This window comes from Hemitrygon akajei, chromosome 20 (genome assembly GCF_048418815.1).
Source record: "Hemitrygon akajei chromosome 20, sHemAka1.3, whole genome shotgun sequence".
NCBI classification, from domain to species: Eukaryota; Metazoa; Chordata; class Chondrichthyes; order Myliobatiformes; family Dasyatidae; genus Hemitrygon; species Hemitrygon akajei.
This window is the reverse complement of record NC_133143.1, coordinates 54,169,366-54,188,409: the sequence shown is the minus strand read 5'-3', so window position 1 is coordinate 54,188,409 and position 19,044 is coordinate 54,169,366. Positions and strand designations below refer to the sequence as shown.

The 19,044-nt window shown below is 37.5% G+C and overlaps 1 protein-coding gene across 8 annotated transcripts in view; it reads left to right on the top strand.

Moving 5' to 3' along the window:
- Window positions 1-284: 284 nt before the first annotated feature.
- LOC140713799 (triple functional domain protein) overlaps window positions 285-19,044 on the top strand; it is a 329,694-nt gene continuing 310,934 nt past the window's right edge. For 4 of the 8 annotated variants that reach the window (XM_073024339.1, XM_073024337.1, XM_073024338.1 and 1 more), the window contains exon 1: window positions 460-754. In XM_073024339.1, the coding sequence (XP_072880440.1) occupies window positions 688-754 (67 nt within the window). In that variant the 5' untranslated portion in view covers window positions 460-687. Of the gene's footprint in view, window positions 755-19,044 lie in introns of all 8 variants that reach the window. The other 4 variants (XM_073024341.1, XM_073024340.1, XM_073024343.1 and 1 more) reach the window with 3 other exon arrangements.

Here is a 19,044-nt window from a genome sequence, read left to right as displayed (position 1 = left end):
CTCTCCCATCGATATATTCCTTTGCTTAATAATTCATTCGTATGTCCGTGGTTTTAGGTACTCCGAATGCATCAGTTTAAATTTCGGAAATTATTTGTATTTCCCACACAACGATCCGTATGATTTGTCTTTTTCTGTTTGCCATGTCTATGCGACTGGCTCCTATGATCATTTCAATTCGTGAACGTTTCGGTTTTTGTTTACAATTGACTCGATCAGAATCTGTGACTGCGACCTGTTTCTGTTTCAGCGTCTGCATGTCACATACCTTTCTGCGCCTTTCCAGATACTCCGAGAAGGTAAATCTGTATGCATTTGGGCTTTGAGCTCATTCGTGCATCTTCTGACGGGGTGTGGTACTCCTGCGGGCTGTGGCTTCGCGGCCGCTGCCCGGCTCCCTCCTGCTGGCGGTGCGCTGACCTTGGCGAGCGCTGCCGGAGTGCCGGAAGTTCCCGATGTTTCCCGATGTTTGGCGGACGGTGACTCACGGTTCCAAGATGGAGGAGAGCTGGTAGAGGTGGCGGCGATCGCTGCTCGCTCGCCTCCCTCCTTCTCTTCCTCTTTCTCCGCTCGTGTGCGGCGGCTGCCGGTCGGGCTGGGCTTCGGGAATCGGGATCGCGCTCCACGGGAGGATTGTAAACCGGGCAGTCCGAGGAGGAAGAGGAAGAGGAGGCCGCCGCCATCGCCATGAGCTGCGCAGAGGGGGCGGAGGACGCGGCCGGAGACGCCGATATCGCTGCGTTTTTCCGATCGGGTGAGTGACCGAGAAAGGCGCCCCAGCCCTGTGACCGCGGGCGGATGCCCAGCAAACCGCGGCGCCCGAGAGAGAACCGGGCGGGATGCAAAAGAGAGAAGAGGCGAGGGGAGGCAGAGTGAATGGAGGGGGAGGGGAGGGGGGAAAGGCGGAGAGACAAGGAGGCAAAAGGGGCTTGAGAGGCTGACAGAAAGGGTGACGAAAGGATGCTCATGGGGACCTGAGACGGTGGAGTGTGTAAGGAATAGAGGGATAAGTGACAGGAAAGAATGGACGAGCTGAAAGGAGGGAGTGGGCAGACGGGAAGAAATAATGGAAGTGGGTAGAGGAAGACGTTTGAAGAGAACGAGGAACACGGGGGAGGGAGGGGAATACAGGAGGGGGCTGTCATGTGTTAAACGAAAGATATGTGCAAGAGTGCGGGAGCTGGGATAACTTCAAGTTTATTTTTCAGTGGTTAATATTACGTTAAGTCCTAGGAAAATCTAGATAAAATCAGTAAGCAGCAAATCAGTGCTTTTATTGCCTTCACCTGATGCGTATATGCACTTATGAATGTTAAGGAGGAAGGTTGGCTTTATCTACTAGTTCCTCCTATGTCCGTTATGCCATCGGCTTGAACAGAAATCTGACAACTTTGTACAAAGATGGCCTTCGTTGCTCGTTCGTTAAAGTAGACCATTCCAATCAATTGGAGCGTTGGGAGAGATTACAGATACAGTCCTGATTGATGTGGGATAAATATTGGTGTATTAGAATTGAAGTGGCTGCAAACTGAAGGATCTGAAAGGAAGGTGAAAGGGGAATAGAAAGTAGAATGGTGGAATGAACAAGGAGGTGGTGTATTGGGGAAAGATTTAAAGGGAATGTTGAACTGGAAAATGGAGTAGGGAATGAGCAGGGAATAGAAAAATGAGAACGTTGAATTGAAGATGAATGTATTCCAATAGATGAAATAAGTAAATTCCCATTGTTTTGTTTATCGCCTCTTTATGACAGAGGGTGAAGAGGGCACTGGCTTTGAATGTTTGATTGGAATGTTGGAAATATGGGAATTAGCAATACTGAATTTACTTCAGCAACTCACCCCTTTTGAAACATGAGCTGTCAGCAGCTCGCCAGAGTCCTCTGTCCTGAACCAGTCTTTCAAGTTGTCATTAAGTGTAGCTTATCTTCCAAGATCCTTTCTCTCTCAGAGGAGAGGTCTTTGAAGCTTCTGTTGGCATTTCTCTAGCATTTGGGTTTTTATGGGTTAGTGCTGCTATCTCCATGCCCGGCTCTCCTCCTTTCGAAGCCAGGCTTGGGACTGTCCATAGCAGAGGTGGGAAAGTCAATGCAGTTTGATTTATTACAGGGACTATGAAATTTGCATGTTTTAGAAATAGAGCTAAGAACATAACAAGGAAGAATGCTTCTTTTGTGAGGAGATGGGAACAGTGTATTTCTGAAACTTTGTAGACTTCACTCTGGATTTTAACATCCAGAGTGTGCACCAGGATATTTGAATGTAACTGGTGATGGTTTGTCTATTCCTTTCCAATTTGTATTTTGTTTTGAAGGAGGATATCTTAAAGCAACAGGAGATAGATATCTGATTAGTAATATCATCTTAAAGATGTCTGCATAAAGCTTCTTGTTTAGCCATTAGGTTTGCATGATAGGGAGAAAACCATAATACAGTAGTTTATTTCAACATATAGATGCCCTATATAATAATATCAATATTTAAGAAAACCAATATTCATTTCTGTTTTTAGGCAAAGGATTCCATTTTCATTGCATTCAAGAGAACGCTTAAAGTTGTCATATTTTCCAGAAGGCAATGAAGATGGCCTTTTTGTCATCTGAAAGTTGGAAGAGCCACTTTGTTTCAGAATGTTTGTTGAAATGAAACTGATCTGTTTTCAGAGATTGGTATTATGATTAGTTGTGAAAAGAAATCATAGGTGTTTACAAGTTTTCTATTTAGTGTGAATTGAATAGAAGTTGGATGTTTTTGTTTTCTATTGAAATACACAATGTTGTGTAACTTCACATGTGAGGTGGTAAAAGTTGGAGCCGATCTTAAACTTGGATATTTTGAATCTTGATTTGAGAAGTAAAATCTGTAAAGGAAATGAGTAGGTTTTATAACTTCTGAAAATTTCATGTGAAGAATTACAAACTATATTGAAATTTATCTTTACTGAATTTGGAGTGCAGATCATAGAAAGCATAAAACCAAGAAGCAGTAGGCTGTTCAGGCTTTGAGAACAAAAAATGCAGATGTTGGAAATCCAAAATGAAAGCAAAAAATATGCTGGAAGCTGACTGTAGCTTAAGCAATATATGCACAAGGCAAAAGTTTCAGTAATGAGAGTCTAATAATGTGAGAATTTTAGCTTTTTATGTGCATCCACAGCTCTTCAGTGCAGAAAATTTAAAAAATTTACAAAACTATGGGATTGCTGGAAAAAATTGCTCCTCTTCTCAGTTTTACATCTTGTTCATTGACTCTTAAGATTTCCCCCCTATTTTGCTTGTCTGTCAGAGGAATTTGCAGCATCTACCTTGTCAAGCTCTCTCAGGAATATTTTATACTTCAATGAGATCTCACGTTGTGCTTCCATGTTCCTGAGTGTTAATTCTTTCCTCTTGGGACAAAGCATTTGCTCCAAAAATCAATATAGTGGACCCTGACTGCACTGATTGTATGGAAAGAATATCCTTCCTTCAGTAAGGAGAACAAGACTGTATAGAAGTTGTGGACACACCAAAGCCCAGTATAATTGTAACAAGAGCTTATTATCTTGTGCTTCTTGCAGAAGAGCTCACATCCCATAATCATAACTCTAATTTATTGGTGTATCTGAATGTTAACCTTGAGTTTTAATTCTAGGACACCCAGATATCACTGAACTCCATTAAGTGTTCTGAATCACTTTAAAGAAACTGTTCTTTTATTATTCCTACCACTAAAGTGGATGTTCTTGCATTTTGTAATATTATCAGTCTTCCCCAGGTTACAGCCAGGTTCCATTTATAACCCAAACAACTCACAAATCATAAAAGTGGCTAAAACTGGGTCTCCATCCAGCAGAAGATGTTTGCAGCCAGCAAGACCACACTTCTGGTCTCTAAAATGCTTGTTACTATGTATGGGCTGTACACAAGTTTGGTGTTTGTAAGAACCTGTACTTTAACTGCGACTGTTCTCCCAGCTAACACAACATCTTTATCTCTCTTCAGTTGTTTTGTTTTCCTGCCCATTTTTGTGCTATCAACCAATTTAGGTGCAATTCAATTGATTCTATCATCTAAGTGGATTGAAAATTGTTGATGCCTTTGTGCTGATTCTTGAGTCGAGTCTGCACTATTCTAAGGTTTACTTCACTCTTATAACTTAAAATTTAAAATTAATGTTTTATTTTTCTTCTACTGTCTAAATTCAAATTATTTTAAAGCAATGACCAAATTCCCGCTCCCTGGTAGATGGCAGATCCATGATACCAGTTTCATTATGGCCAAAGTTCCTTAGTTTTCTCAATGTTGTAAAACAAGTTTTCTAACTCCCTATCAAAATAACACCATTAAGTAGTTGAACAGTGCAGCTACTGTTAAAGTGAGGTTCAAAAATGTGTTTATTTCAGTTTCATGTACTACTTCACAGATTGCAGAGATATGTTGCAGAAGTAGTAATTTTTAGCTAATTTACTGCTAAGGGATAAGGAAAGATCTTGCAGCATAACCAAGTGTACTCTGCTTTAACAGTAATGAGTGAACTTTATATCTTTAAAGACGTACAGACTTCATTGGTTTCTGTAAAATTGTCTGCTACAGGTAATTTATCGTTAGATCATTAGCTACACAGAGCTGCATAGTGTAATCAACCTACTACAGGCCACAGTCGTTTGGGTCATGCCATGGTGTCTTCTACACAGGATCCGAGGAAGATTCTGTGCATCACCATAAGGCAATCAGATTAACAAATCTAGACAGACAGACAGACATACTTTATTGATCCCGAGGGAAATTGGGTTTCGTTACAGTTGCACCAACCAAGAATAGTGTAGAGATATAGCAATATAAAACCATAAATAATTAAATAATAATAAGTAAATTATGACAAGTGGAAATAAGTCCAGGACCAGCCTATTGGCTCAGGGTGTCTGACCCTCCAAGGGAGGAGTTGTAAAGTTTGATGGCCACAGGCAGGAATGACTTCCTATGACGCTCAGTGTTACATCGCAGTGGAATGAGTCTCTGGCTGAATGTACTCCTGTGCCTAACCAGTACATTATGGAGTGGATGGGAGACATTGTCCAAGATGGCATGCAACTTGGACAGCATCCTCTTTTCCGACACACCATCAGAGAGTCCAGGTCCATCCCCACAACATCACTGGCCTTACGAATGAGTTTGTTGATTCTTTTGGTGTCTGCTACCCTCAGCCTGCTGCCCCAGACTGATACAGGCCGAATTTGAACAAGGAAGAGTAAATTGAATTTATTAGTTCAGTACCAGATCATGTAAGGAAGCAAACTAAAGAGAATTAATGATGGAATTCAGAGAGGGAACTAATAAGAAAGAATATTAAATAATGGAATAGATTAAAAATAATTAATAAAATCTGTTGATGTTAACTTAGAGTCAGCAAAGTTATTTGATGGTAAGTTTTCATGCTTTTCATCATCTGCACTAGCTAAAATGGACAATTTATCAATCTTTTTAAAGTTTATATTATTGGTATGTATAAAGTAGAAATTGCAGTAGCTTGCCCTTCAATGTAATTTAGTCCTGAAAATCTGGGTGAGTGTGCTATTTTGGAGAAGTTTTTCAACAGGGCAATAGCCCTGTCGCTCCTTTCATTGCAATATCTGGGATATTCTCTCCACAGTTGCCCTTTCCAACAGATTCATAAACTTCTATTCTTTAGAGTGGAAAAAGTTCTATACGTTCGATCTTTTCCAGGAGTACCAATCTGTTATGAAACAATCCTTGCAAATACTTCACACTTTTTCTAGTGTCCATTTTTTTTTACATAGAGTACAGACTACGACTGTTCACAGAACAGTAAGTGCAGTCTCATTAGAGTTTATTTAAGTTTAACATAACTTGGCTACTGTTGGAATCTTGTCTACTTGTGAATAAATGCCAGAGCTGCATTAGCAGTTTCCGTTGCCTTACTGAGCTACGATGCTTCTTTTAATTCATTTATTTTTAGCCAGGTTCATGGATCTCTTTCCTTTTTTTTATCAATTCAGTTTCGTATTTTCTAAAGTGCAGGTGTTGTTTATTTTTCCCTACCAAAGTGCATTTTGTTACATTTACCTGTTTTACCTGCAAGTGTTTGAATATCACCTTATATTATGTTGCAGTTTTGTTCTGAATATATCCCATTGATATTAACTTTAAAAAATGATTTAAAGCAACTGTTTCCCAAGTCCAATCAATAATTATGATTAAAACTTGCCCCACAAATGCTCCACCCAGTTTTAGTACTTGCCCTTGACTGTACTCTGTGCTGAATTTATATCCTTGGACAGTAACAAAGGATGACAATATAAAGTGAAAGCTGGTGGTATTGTGATAAATAAGAATGTAGACATCAGTTTGATACAGGTATAACTGGAAAATGTGGGGTAATTACCTGATATTACACAGACAAAAGAAATATGTTGAAGATTTGATATGCAGATACTCATTGTCTGAAATTGCTGACCTTAGCAATGAGTCTGGAAAGTTGTAATGGGCCTTGATTAAATATGAGGTGTGTTTCCTCATATTTGCCCTCTAGGAGGCCAAAAAACAAAGGAATCAGAGGCAGGTTTAGTATCACTGGCATATGTCCTGAAATTTGTTGTTTTGCAGCAGCAGTACTTTGCAACACACAATAAAAAAACTATACATTATAATAAGAAATATATATAAAATTAAATAAGTCATCCAAAAACAGCAAAAAAAAAAGAAAAAAATAAGTAGTGTTCATGGATTCATTGTCCATTCAGAAATCTGATGCTGGAGGGGAAGACGCTGTTCCTAAAACATTGAGTATGTATCTTCTGGCTCCTGTGCCATCTTCTTGATGGTAACATTGAGAAGAGGGCATGTCCTGGGTGATGGGATCCTTAATGATGGATGCTGATTTTTTTGAGGCATTCCTTTTTGAAGATGCCCTGGATGCTGGGGAGGCTCGTGCCCATGATGGAGCTGACTGAGTTTACAACCCTCTGCATCTTTTTCCCATCTTGTGCAAAGGTGAGAGAATGTAGATTTATATTGATGCTGTTTTCTGTTCTCACTCTGACATGCATTACAAGTTTTTCAGTAAGATATTAGATCACTTGGAGTCAACACTTTTTTGTATCCACTAGAGTTTAGCAGAGTAAAAGAGATTGATTGAAATGCACACGATCTTAAGAGTGGATGTGGAAAGCAAGTTTTATCTTGTGGGAGAATCTAGAACTAGGGGAATCAATAATCAAAATAAGGCACTGACATTTAAGACAGATGAAGTTTCTCCTGAGGCTTATGAATATTTGAAACTCTTAACACAAGGGACAACTGAATCACTGTCTTAAATTATTTTAAGTCAGATGTGGATAGATCTGTGATAAGTAAAGGATGAGAAGTTACTGCGGAGTTGAGGTTGCAATCAGCGGTCATTATACCAACAAGTGTGACGAACTTGAATGGCCAAGTGCTTCCTCTTGCACAGAAGTTGTATGTTTATATAAAACTTGCATGTTAACTATTCTCTTCAGGAAAATAAATAATAGTAGCTTTAATGGTCAAAGCCCTTTGTAACAGATTAAGATCAATGTGTGCAGTGGCATGATCTAATTTGACTGGTAGCTAAATTTTTGAAAAGAGATCAGAGAATGCTGGTGCTTGGCATTGCAGCAGCTTCTGCGAAGAAAGAAGCAGAATTTCTAATTTTTGTATTGAAGAGTTAACTGATACAGTAATTGACCTGCCATTGCAGACTGAAGGAAGGTGCCATTGCTAAATACTTCTTAGTTACGCAGATCCCTGTAGGAAGCCAATAGCCATATTCTACCAATTAGGGTATCTGCAATTTATTTCTATTCCCCATCTTTTTTTGCTCAGTTAGTATCCTAGCAAAGTTACTAAATTGACTTCAGCTTCTGCTAATCGTCACTTATGAGGGATCTCATCAAATGTCTGCTGGAAGTATATGTAAATAATCTCCATAGACATTCCCTTGTACCGTTGTAGTAATTTCTTTGGTAGGGGAGGGATGTCAGGCATGATCTGCTTATTAAAAGCCCATGTTGCCTCTGTCTGTCCAGCTGAAAAATTTTCCTCCTGGGTATGTCAGGCATGATCTGCTTATTAAAAGCCCATGTTGCCTCTGTCTGTCCAGCTGAAAAATTTTCAAGGTGTTCAGTCATTAATTATAGATTATAGACTTGTCAATGAATGTGGGATGAGCTAAACTAAAATTCTAGTAGCCATGCTTTTCCTGTCCTCCTCAACTTGTGCAATTTCCAATTACTGTTGCCTGAAAAAAAGATTAACTGCCCTTATTCTTGTTGTTTGAAATAATTTTGCAAAAAGATTATCTTCCTGCCATTATCTGTGTTTTAAGGTTTCTGATATACCATATTAAGCATACATTCATATTTTGGATAACTTAAGGCAATTTTTATATGACACATCATAAATGAAAATTTGCAATTTGTGTTTTAAAGATGCGCTTCCTTTTGGCAATTTTTATTTGAAGATATACCCACTAATTCTAAATATATACTGCGCTGTTGTAATAATTGCCCACTCAATTATTGCCATTTCTGAATTTAATTGCACAAAATCAGGAGTTTTCTCTGAAAGCTATGAACTATTGGATTAGGATGTAGAATTATAAATTCCCTACTATTTTTCTTGTTCTTGACTTCTGAAGACCCTCTGGATCAGTACCACCAGATCCAACAGAGCCAAAAACTATATTCAATTTAGCTGCATAAGATAATGTAGGAGTTGTTTGGGAACAGGTGCTGCTGTCCCATTGGTTAACTTGAAATATACATCCCCTGTTCTGGACTTTGAGGGTCTTAAGTGCCTTAAGTGTTCTTTGTTTGAAAATCGTAGAGCCTTGAATATCTGTAAATTGTAATATTACTTTGCAAAAAATAGTATCATCAAACTTTTTTGGTCTACTTTTAGTTGTTCCTTCAAGACTTGATGCTTTTCAAGAGAAATGTTTCATGTTAATCTTAGGTCAAATTTCTGCTCCAATATACACAGGAATTATGTACTAACCTACAGGTTACAGCATGGAATGAGACCATTTAGCTTATAGAGTTCCAGCTTTGTGAACGAGCAATCCAGCTAGTCTCATTCCCTGCCCTCTACCTACAAGTACATTTAAGTTTTGTATGCCAGGGTTTTATTTGTTTTTACTATCAACCAAACTCTGACAGCATATTTTAGTACAGTAGCTTAGTGGTTAAGTTTCTGATTCAGTAACCAGAGGTCTGAACCATTAATAGTGAAATATATACAGAACTTAAATTCAAATTATTAAATAAATATCCGGAAATGGAAAATAAAGCTTTTATCAGAAATGGTAACTATGAAACTGCCAGATTGTTTCTTTCAAAAGAACTGGTTTACTTAAGTCAGGTAAGGAAAGCTGCTATGCTTACCCACTTTGGCTTCTGTGATTCTAGGTCCAAAACAATGTGGTTTTCTTTTAACTAAGCACGTTTATATACAGCTGACAGATTTTGAGATCACCGTTGGTGGCCACGTGTAGCAGCTAGTTGTTGGACATCTGAAATATAAACTGGACTGTTTTACTTTCAGCTCATGATTACTACTTTCTTTTTTCATGCCTTGTCACTTCCTATTGTTTTCTCATTCCCTCAAACATCACTTTGATAAACCTTCCCAATCAGTCTTTAAGATGGCACAAATTCAAATAGATGGTGAATAATTATTAACTTTATAGTTATCAGCCCTGAAGAGAGAAGACTTGTATTTTCTGTTATTCAGTAAATCAAAGTTTTCTGTATCGGTAGGAATCATGGGGCATATAAAAATCTTCTGCTGAAGGACATTCATTTGCAAAAAATATTGGGCATTCTATATGATCTTTTCTATAAGATTCTATCATTCTACATGGTAAGTTTAAGGCTCAAACTGTTCCATGAAAATTGCCTACTTACGCTCTGTAGGCTTGCTTAGTTTCGTCCTTGCCTCGGCTTGTCTACTGTTAAAGCCTTCAACCATGACATTTTTACTTCACGACTACCAATCTTCATGTTCTCATGATTGGTTTTCCAACTTAAGTTTTCTGAAAACTTAAGTTACTTAAACTTTCTGCCCATAACCATTTTTACACAAAATCTCTTTCATTTGTCACACTTAGTAACCATGTTAACTTCAGCTCTCTTGTTTTTCTAAATTTCTCTGAGGTCTTGCTCACCCTCTCTTGTGACCTCCTGTCAGGTGTACAGCGCCTTAAATAATTCTGCTTTCCTGCGCCTCTGCCTTCTGAACTGCTCATCTCATATATATATTGCATCAGAGATGCCTACACCTTCTATATGCTGATTAAGCTAAGAAGTTACTCTTCAAACCTCTACCTTTCCACATTTTTCTTTTCAAACCTCTTAACAATGGTTAACTGTAGCTTGCCTCCTCCCTATGACTCCTCATGTATGTTTGGCTCTGTGTTGAATGAAAACACTCCTGTAAAGGGTCAACCAATCAAAGTAAAAAGTAAATTCTAATTTATCAATAGCAAAGCAATACGTTAACGATAATAAATGTAATTAATTTCCATTGTGATGTTATCTTTGACTTTATTGAGATTAGTTTATGTTAGTGCATAATTTTAACAAATTACAATGACTTAGAAGTTTTTATGTTTGTACAGTAACATAGAACATTACAGCACATTCTATATAACTATAAAACATCTTTGTCATTGTCAGTTGGTAAAAGTCCACGAAATTGAGTGTTGGCCTAAAGGATGTAAAAAAGGGCTTGAATGTTCTGAGTAATGTAATATAATATTAACCTTGCTTAAAAACACTTGAATGATTGTGTACAAAATTCTTTGCTAATCTTTCATGTGTCCAGCTTCAAACGCCAGCTCTTCTGTCATTGAGTGCCTAGTCAAGAACATTTTAATGCTGGAAATAATCAGTACTTCAGGTAGCATCTGTGGAAAGAAAAATAGTTCAGGCTTCAGCTTATTTGCATTTCTTCATTATTCTTGCTGTGCTGTGGTTCACTGTCTCCATTGAGCAGATTTGTGCATAGCAAAATATGTACTTAATAAAACACGTTGAATAACATTTAGCATGTGGAGCAACAAAAGTGGGGAGAGTCTTTTCAATATTTTTGCATTAAATTCAGAGCCTGGAAAGGAGGGCAGACAAAAGAACAAAGGCAGAAGTTTCGGATGGACCAAATGATGAGGATGTACAGCAAAAGCAAATGGCAAGCAAGACACACAAGATGTAGGATTCAGATCAGCTGTATATTTAAAGAAAAGTTCCTTTTAATAACATTCATAGATATTTATACAATATTTTGGAGTCCACAAATTGAAAAATATTGTTTGTCATCAGTAGGTTTTTATGTTTCATTGACAAAGAATGATTTAGTGAACTCCATTTTTTCAGAACAGTTTCAACAGGAAATTGTTCCGAGACAGATTTTCGGAAGAATTAAATTTGGTAAGGAAGTGACTAACAGCAAAAGGATTCTCCCGCCTATTTTTGCAGAAAAATGAGTAAGTATTAGAAAGTTGAAACTGAGAGAAAAATATTTTCCTTCTGTCTTCAATTCCTGAATTTTCCACACCTATTATCAATAAAATGAAAGTTTCTTGTGTTACTTAACAGGAGGCTTGAATGAAATTCATTTGAGTAAATCTAAAAGGATAATATGATGAAATATTTAGACCTGAAGGCTGTAAGATCACTAATATTGTTTTTTAAGAATGATGCAAAGACCTTCCATGGAACTACAGGTGTTAAAAAAATTACTGGAGGGGATTTTGAGAGATGGGATCTATCTGCATTTGGAAGGACAAGGACTGTTTAGGGATATTGAGCATAGTTTTGTGCATGGAAAATCTTGTCTTGAATTTGATTGAGTTTTTCAAAGCGGTTACCAATAGGATTGATGAAGCAAAGTGGCAAACATTGTTTACAGATTATAGCAATGTACTACTGAATAGACTGGTTGGGAAAGTTAGATCACGTAAGATTCTCGGTGACTAGCCAATTGGTTACAAAATTGACTTGGTGGTAGGAAGCAGAGGGTAGTGTTAAAGGTTTTTTTTGATTGGAGGCTTTTGACCAGTGGTGTGTTGCAGTGATCATTGGTTCCCCTGTCACCTGTCATGTATAATAAGGATTTAGATCAGAACGTAGGTCGTTTAATTGGTAAGTTCGTGGATGACACCAAATTTATGATCTGGTAGACAATGACGAAAGCTGTCTGAAGCTACAACAGGATCTAGTGAACTCTGGTAGTGGGCCAAGGAATGACAGATGGAATTTAATTCAGACAAGAACAAAAGTGCAAATTGATGCATTTTGGCAGGACTTGAACAGTAAATGACAGGGCCTTGGGGATTGTTGTAGAACAGGTGAGACCTAGCGATGCAAGTACATAATTCCTGAAAGTATTGATGCATTCAAGCTGGCAAAGAAGGCATGTTATATGTTTGCCTTCATCCAATGGGCATTGAGTACCAGAATCAGAACACTTGTTCCAGCTCTACAAAATGTGGGTGAAGCTGCACCTGGAATATTAAATGCATTTCTGATTGCCTGGGAGAAAAAGGATGTGATTAAGCTAGAAAAGATTCACAAGGACATTGCTGGGACTGGAGAGCTTACTGTATAGGTGGGTATTCTTCTCTAGACCGTTAAAAAGCTGAGAGGTAAGATCATGAGAGGCATAGAAACACTGGATTGTTAAATGTTTTACCCAATGGTAGGGGAGTCTAAAACCAGATGCCACAGGCTTAAGGTGAGAGGGAAATGATTTAAGTTTTTCCAATGCAGAGAGTGGTTGGTATCAGGAAAAGGCTGCCAAACAAAATGCTTAGAGGCAGGTATGTTTAACATTTAAAAGAAACATGGACAGGTAAGTGGGTAGAAAAGATTTAGAAGGATGTGTACTAGGTGCAGGCAAGTTCATGGTATAGGTTTCAATGCATGTACTGCCTGGTACACCATCAGGGCCTGATGCCTTTTGAGGATTCACCCTCTTGAAAGAAGTTCTGGCTTCAGTCTCCGAGACAGAGATTACAGGATGCATATCAGCTGTCATCTTATTGAATGATGGAAAAGGCTTGTTTGAGAAGTAGGTGGAGTGTCCAAGTACTACACAACACAATGGTTTATTCTTGATTGTACATTTGTGTTAAATGTTTTGTAAAGTTCATTAATGTGAAAATTGCATTGCTGCTTAGTTGTGGATAAGCTCAAGTTCTGCTTCACTTCATTTTGGTCAGAAAGGCTTTTAATCTTATGTAGGTGCAGAGCACCAAGCCAAATTGTGTATGTCATTGAAAGTTTAAATTAAATATTTCTCTATAATAATAATAATAATAACAGAAATCACTACAAAAACATTTTGATTTGATGCCCTTCATCGAAACTGGAAAATTGAGAAACGAAGTTGCTTTTCATTAGCAGAGAAGTTATGGTAGGGATTGATAAAAGAAAGAGAATATTTCTGGAAGGGTGAGTGAGACCAGATGAGTTAAAGTGGCAGTTAGAGGAGAACTTGGATGCAGCAAAAGCTTCTTTGTTTGTATAATGTTTTGTTGCAAGGCTGGAAGACATGCCCAGTAACCAGACTATTATTATAATTGCATACAAGAGAAAATCTGCAGATGCTGGAAATATATGCAACACACACAAAATGCTGGAGGAACTCGGCAGGCCAGGCAGCATCTAGGAAAAGAGTATAGTTTATGTTTCAGGCTGAAACCCTTCAGCATTTTTTGTGTGTTGCTATAATTATAATTGGCCCAAAATGATGAAGAGCAGAAATGGATAATTTTAATAAAGATGGAAGGAAAGAAAGAAGTACCTAAATTTGGAGAGTTTGTTTATTTACTTTAGATGGCTGCAGTTTGCCCAGATGTAAGATGAGTGAATCAATGGTACCCATCTTGTATGTGATTGCTGCTTGTGGCAGTTTGCATTGTGCAAATTATTTGTTAGCATTAACTATAGAATAGCAAATATTACACTTCCAAATTAATTTGGTATTGTAAAGCATCTGTGAAGATCCTGAATAGGTAAAAGTTACTATAGGATGCAAGTTAGTCAAACAGTTATACAGCATGGTAACTGTCTGACTTGCCCACGCTGACCAAGTTGCCTGTATTCCCCTAAAGCTTTCTTATCCATTTACCTATATAAATGTATTTTAAATTTTAAAATTGTCCCTGCCTCTCCCATTGTCTCTGGCATCTTTTTCCATATACCTACCAGGAAGTTGCCCCCTAAATCCCTTTCAAATTTTCCTCTTCTCACCTTCAACCTATATCCTCTAATTCTGGACTCCCCTAACCTGGGACGAAATATTTTTAAATTCCTGTGTTTGCTCATACTAACAACCGGTCCAACAAGTTTGACAGTTGCCTTCTAGCAAGAGCTGTGTTTTGAAGAATTCAGTACAACTAGTGCAAAATAAAAGCCTTTTAATTTCCAGTCAATGATAAAAATGATGACTGATCTTCCACTTGAAGGAATAACCTTGAGTTTACTAACAGCAATAGCCCACCAAAGCTGATGTATTATCTTAAAAACAAACTTGCTTATTGCAGATATGTGATTCTAAACTTGTTTCCTAGTTTCAGTAGTCAATGTAGAGGCCCTCTATTGCTGTAAGATTTGGAGCCCCTGTAACTTTTGAAAAATTATCTTTGGTAGTTGGATAGTCTTAAATGATTATAAGTGTGAACATGACCTGATAATCTCTGAAGGCCTCTGTCATTGAAGAGCAAATGGAGTGTTGTGTTTGTGTTTCACTTGCAAGAGTTGTTTTTGGAGCAGGGGAGGCTGAGAAGGAACTTGAGAGAAACAGTTATGAGATATATAGCCTTTTTTGTGCTATAGGTATCTTAGAACAGAGGTAAGGTAAGAAATCAGAAGTTTGGAGGGTGTCTGAGTGAAGAATTCTTTTCACCCAGAGAGTTCTTGAAATCTGGAACGTGCTGCCTGAGAAGGTGATGGAAGCAGTTCTGTCACAGCATTTAAAAAGCATTAGAGAAACGCATAACCAGTAAGGTGTAGAAAGCTACAGAGCAGGTGCTAGTAAATGGGACGAGTATAGATAGGTACTTGATGGTTGGTGTGCACATACTTGTTCAAAAAGCCTGTTTCTTTTATACTATTTCAACTGAAAACATCAACAGTTCCTTTTCTCTTGCATATGCTGCTTAGCCTGCTGAGTTCCTCCAGCTATTTGTTGCCCAAGATTCCAGCATTTGTAGAGTTTTGTCTCCTGTTTCTTAGCTGTATGAGAACACCAATAACTTTGGAGTATCAGAGTTTGCTTGGAAGTTGTGTGCTCGGTAGTACTTGGTACTTGCACAGAGAAGTGGTAGTTATTTCCTCACAAAATCTGGCTGGTGCTGTCTTTCTCCATGAATGTAACTTTAATGTAAAGAAATAAGTTCTGCTTTGTACCTCCTGACAACTGTAGTGCAGAATTTTGGCAGTGAGCCTATTGTCTTTCTTATGCACACCCTTGTACCCCAGGCAATACATACCTTTAATATCACAGGTCTCCTGAAAGTTAAATAATGGCAATGAAGATTTTCCAGTGTGGATTGAAATAATAAGATTAGTGAAGGCATGAAGGAGGATTTGGGGCAAAAATGATCTTGAATATGAGTAGGACTAAGAAGATAAAGCAAGTGAATTTTTTGGTATGTAATTATCAGGTTTCTCTGTGTACTTTTGGCATCAAGTTTGAGTAGCCCATTCCAGTTTCAGCAGGATTACGTCTAATTGGTCATTTAATCAGTGTTATAGAAAAGATTAGAACAAAATTGGAGGCAACGTGCATTTTAAGAATATTGGAGGGGAGTGGGATTCAGAGACACTTTCCAAGGAAAGTAGTTAAAGGTTAGTTTTATTTGAGATGAGGTTGATAATCAATATGGAATAGAATGAGTCTCTTGGCCAGGGGGATGGGGAGTAGAAGATAATCACAGAAAAGGCATGAGGGGAATTGGGAACAAAACAAAGCTGATGAAAATCTCAGTTCATGTCTAGGATAAAATAAACCTTAGGCATTTGTCCTGATGGACTGTGGAATTGGAAAGGAGTAGCAGGGCAAATTAGCCAAATGGTCTCCAAAGAGTTTATCTGCTAATTATCTGGAACAATTAATACAGGATTTATTAATTTCGTTAACAAAGACAATTAGCATTTTACAATGATTTTTGAGTATGCCATAATATTTTTGAAGTTAATTCTGGTCTATCCAGGTCTGTGTAATATGCTTTGGTGATGAAAACGAATCAGAAAAGACACTTCTGAGCAGTGGCTGTTTAAATCATGAGAAATTACTAAATCAGAAATATACAGATGACTAAACTGGAAACCTTGAGAGACCGGATTTCCGTTCAAAATGATTTTTTCTTTATCACTAGTCATTTAATGCATGATGCTCCTTCCTTTTCAAAATTGTTCAAGAAAATTGGAAGATGGCCATTGAAATAAAATTCACTACAGCACTGGCAAATTTTTACAAATAAGTGGCTTGAGCTTCTTTCTCTGGTAACAAACTTGTTCATAAATATGCTAACCATTCGATGATTCTAACTTTGATTGAGACAACTGTCATTTTGTACTGGGCATTAGTAAAATTAATGGGTGGGGGCAAGCTTTTTTTTGTTTCCATGGTGAAAGTAACCTGGAGTATTTGTGGTGAACGGAATGCATTTTTAATTGTTTCCTGGGGTTTTATTATGTGGTGCCAGTGGAAAATTATTGACTACTTTCCAAGTGTTAGTGTTTAAAATGCTGAATGTTTTCGATAAGGGTATGTTTTGTTGGACCTGACTGTGATTAATAAAGGAACATTGTACTTGTGTTGACCTGTGTCACTGAAATTGAGTTTAATATTTCATGAAATAATTTTTAAGAAAATAAGCATGGTTAACTGTGGTTATCATCAGGATGTCCTACATCAGAATTTAAAGAATGTGGTTGTTTATATCATGCTACCCCTCTGATTGAATTGTAAATGTACATTACTTGAAAATATTAAATTGTATATTAAATTTTAAAATGGTGGAAATGTGAGATACAAAGTTAGAATGGTGATTATATATTCTGGTTTTACCTTTTAATTACTGGAAAAGGATTGGATTATTCTGAAAGCTTCCACTTGCAAAAGCAAATCTGCAGTTGCTAGAAACATTTGCAAACAATGCATTAAAGCTGAGGACTGTGATTATCTCTGATATTTGCAAAGGAAAACCAAGATATTAATAAAGGAAGAAAAAAATAGGGAATTGGCTTCCAAGAAACATAAAACCAGATAGTAGGAACTTGAGTGATATGTTGAATAGACTAGCAAAAGCTAGTGTAGGTCCCTTGCAGACTGAACCAGAAGAAATTACATTGGTGAATAAGAAAATGGAAGAGCCCCTTTAGTCAGTGCAGTCTTTGCCTTCTGTCAGTCAGGCAATATTCTGTCCTTAAGTCATAGGAGCAGAATTAGCCCATTAAGCCCATCAAGTCTGCTCTGCCACTCTATCTGTCATGGCTGATTTGTTATCCTCTCAACCCCACTCACTGCCTTCTCCCCCATTCATCATGTTAGTATCTTTTTTTGTAATAACATAGGGTCTTAGCTTGTTTAGCAGTATTGTGTGGCACCTTGTCCAAAGGCTTTTTGAAAATCCAGTTAAACAACATCCACTGACTCCTTTGTTTATCCTGCCTGCTATTTCCTCAAAGAATTCCAACAGATTTTTCAGGCAGGATTTCTCTTTAAGGAAAGAATTCTGACTTTGACCTATTTTGTAATGTGCCTTCAAGTACCCTGGAATCTTCTCTTTAATAATGAACTCTAACTATTTGCTAACTGGCCTATAATTTCCTGTCATTTGCCTTCTTCCCTTCTTGAAGAGTAGACTGGCATTTGCAAATTTCCAGTCCCCCAGAGCCATTCCAGAATCTAGTGATTTTTAAAAGATCATCACTAATGTCTTTATAATATCTTCAGCTACCTGTTTCAGTAATGTAAGATGATCCTGACTGTCCCATGGATTATGGTATTCAAATAATTATTTTTCTGCCTGGTTAGCTGGTGTTAGAATATTATTATCAACATAATGTGGTAAATGCTATACCTTCCATTAATGCCAAGTGAAAACTGATGGGATCGCTAAATATTTTGTTGAAAAATCTGGTTCTTACAGCTATTAATATACTGTTAGATCTATGTCTGGATTTCCAGTTGCCACAGTTGTAGTGCCCATACTTTTCAGATTCTGAGGTTGAAATTTGAACTATGTATGGCATGTGAAGAAGTGAAGCTAGGCTGCCATTGGCCAGTCTTGTTTAAGGCACTATTAAGGAAGTTCATGTAGGATCATCCAGAGATACAAGTTACTAGCAGATCTAAAAAGTGATTTTTATTATTGGCTTCATGATCTTAGCAAATGGAATAATTTAATGGAATCTTTTAATTTGCTCAATGTAACATTTTGTTACTAATCTAACAAAATGTCTAACATTTTGAACTTACCAAAGATTCAGCCTGTGCAAAAGCCTTTTTGTTAAAGTTAATTTTGATGTAAATTTTGGTGAAAAATAGAGGACAGAACACTAACATAAGCTGATCAATTTTTGAGAAGCAAGCATATTTCATTTTGGTGTCTGTTAGCTAAGAAGTCTCAAAGTTAGGCAGGTTTATTGGGTGGGGGATTGGAATAGTTCCGTGACTAAATGTTGGCTGACATTCTTTTGTTATAAATGATACTTTTTTTTACATTTTATTCCTATGTGTTAAGAAAACATTCTGGAAGCACTTTTGAGAAAATGAGTTTATTATTGGATACTTTCTTGCAGAAATTACCTTGCAGAAGAGACTTGTTATCAGTAAAAGTTTATTCATCTGCTCTTGTGACATTAATGCACTATTGGTAGGATACGTCCAGAAAATTAGCTAGTGCAGCACCATGAGAGTTTGGAATCTTGGATTAGCAGAATTTTACTGCATGAGTCAATAAAAAAAAACTGGAATCCTTATTCTGTTCCATAGCTAAATCTCTGCAAAACAAC